This window comes from Mirounga leonina, unplaced genomic scaffold (assembly GCF_011800145.1).
Source record: "Mirounga leonina isolate KUSES-001 unplaced genomic scaffold, KU_Mleo_1.0 Mir_96849, whole genome shotgun sequence".
Lineage (NCBI taxonomy): Eukaryota > Metazoa > Chordata > Mammalia > Carnivora > Phocidae > Mirounga > Mirounga leonina.
In genome coordinates, this window is record NW_023270887.1 from 1 (window position 1) to 2,278 (window position 2,278).

General features: G+C 51.0%; 1 protein-coding gene across 2 annotated transcripts in view; it reads left to right on the top strand.

The window, feature by feature from the left end:
* Positions 1–1,313: 1,313 nt before the first annotated feature.
* The window catches only part of LOC118006459, a 2,323-nt gene continuing 1,358 nt past the window's right edge, over positions 1,314–2,278 (top strand). The window contains exon 1 of one of the 2 annotated variants that reach the window (XM_034999119.1): positions 1,314–2,278. In XM_034999119.1, the coding sequence (XP_034855010.1) occupies positions 1,506–2,278 (773 nt within the window). In that variant the 5' untranslated portion in view covers positions 1,314–1,505. The other variant, XM_034999120.1, reaches the window with a different exon arrangement.

The window sequence follows — 2,278 nt, forward strand, 5'->3', positions numbered from 1 at the left end:
TTTGAAAGACTACAGAGTCATGGTAAAAAAGCCATGGATTCTAAGTGCAGTATTCCCCTAGCGCTGGAGTTCCACTGTTTTCATTGATCGGTAAACTTGGTCTTGGCTGGCTGTTCTTGCTGATCTTCTGGGGGATGGGCCTGTTGCCGTGTTTTCCAAATGTCTTTGCCAAGGTGGAATTGCCCCACTCTCGCCCGGTACTGGCTAAGTAATCTGCTCGGGTTTGCTCTCTGGAGCTTTTGTTCCCTGCAAGCTTTCCATACAGCTTTGGAGGCAGAGAGTGAAAATGGTGGCCTCCCAATCTCCGCCTCGGAGGAGCCAAGAACTTGGGGCCCCGCTCCTCAGTGAGCCCCCAGAGAAAAGCCGTCAGTTGCTCCCATCTCCCCTGTCTCCGGCCGGACTCCGTGTTAACCCAGCCCGTGACCGCACATTTCTATCTCGGCCACCCGACCGTGTGTGGTGTCCCCAAACCCAGCAGATCCCTGCGGTGCGCTCCCGCGCTTATCCTCCTGGTGGAAGAAGGTGAGTCTCCCTGGATCTGCCGCCTGTTGGGTCCCTGCTGGAGGAGCAGTGGCCCGACTGTGCCGTGGATCACGGTTTATGGCAAACCCCAGCTGAGAGCCTGTGCCTCAGCTCCATCTCTGCAGCCGGCTTCCCCATTCCGATACCTGGGAGCTCTGCCTCACTCAGGCACCCCCAGTCCTTCTGTGACCCCGAGGGTCCTGAGACCACACTGTCCCATGAGTGTTCCACCCCCCGCTAAGCCACCGGAGTGACGTCCCTCAGAGGAACCGATTTCTAAAAGTTCCGATTTTGTGCTCCATGGCTCTATTACTTGCCAGAAGCAGCGGTCAGAGGCCCCTCCCCCGCCATCTGTGCGCCCAAATATCGCTTCAGATTCACTTCTCCACACGTCCTACCTTCCAGAAAGGGGTCCCTTTTCTTTTCAGAGAGTTGTTGCTATTCTTTTCTTCGATCTCCTGCTGAGTTTGTAGGTGTTCAGAGTGGTTTGATCCCTATCTAGATGAAATCCATGTCTCCTACTCCTCCACCATCTTGTTCCTGGACTGGTGTTTTATAAGATTAGGGGATCTTGAACTAGGCTGGAACTCCTTACTATTTCAGGAGAAGAGTTGACCTAGGAAGTATTGTGGTATAGTGAACCTCATTTTTTTTTCTCTGTAGTGAAAGATGTAGTGGTAAACAAACACAAAAGACAAGCCGACTTTATGATCAGGCTAATAGTGCTCTTTTTCTGTCCTTATTAGAGGTCTCCACCTAAAGCCCTAGGAGGCAATTCAGTGACAGAGGGACTGCTGCCTGTTGTGTCCGTGAAGTCACAAAGCTCTGATGTCATGGCAACCACTTCTCGCCAAAGAGCCCTAATCTAGACACTTGGGTGCAGTAGTCATGGGGCAGCCTAAACGATCACAAGCCCCCCAAAACCGTTGGAGCCTCCTGGGTATTTCGTCCAGTTTGCCAAGTGTGTTGGTGTCACCTTCTCCATGGCAGAATTTGTAGTCTATGGTCGTGACTCCCGTCAGCAGCCCTCCGGATTTGTGAGAAGACCAAGAGTCCAACATTCCAGTTTACACACTACATGTCGGAAAAGGGTCAGGACTACAACCCAATCTAAACCGAAGAGCTCCAACCCTCGGAGATGTACATGGTCCTCAATTCCAATCAGGGGGCTTATGATCAGCAAAACTGCAGCCCGGCGGAAGCTCGCCATTAACACCCGCAACCATGGCAAAGACATCTCTGGAGTGTTGATTAACAGCAAAGACATGAGTTCCTCCACCAGCCCCAGAAAATGTGCCAAAAAGACCTGCCAATCTTCAGAGCTGTCCAAGCACAAAAGGCAGACTCTGTACGGTAGCACCCTAGGCCATGGACGGACTCATCTGTTTGGAACCAACAGTAGCAAGTGCAGAGCATTTTGGCAAAGATCTACACCCAAAGGGAAGCCATATAAAAGGCTTTGGTGTCAGTTTCAAAAAGACAACATGAAGTTCCGAAAAGACCCATGGAGGAAGAATCAAATCTCTAAGAACTCTAAGCATTCCCACAAGGCAGTGCAGGTTCCCTCTGTGGAACTGAATCAAGAAGTTGCAGTGCAGGCCTGTCGTAAGCCTCTAATTTCCATCTCCCAAATGTTTTCAAACCAAATTCAGACAATCCAAGGTATGGATGATGGGCAGGCTCTAATGGAGCAGGAGGACGAGGAAAAGTGCAAGAACAAAGAACCATTGCAGGGAGAGGGACAGAGGATGCTTCA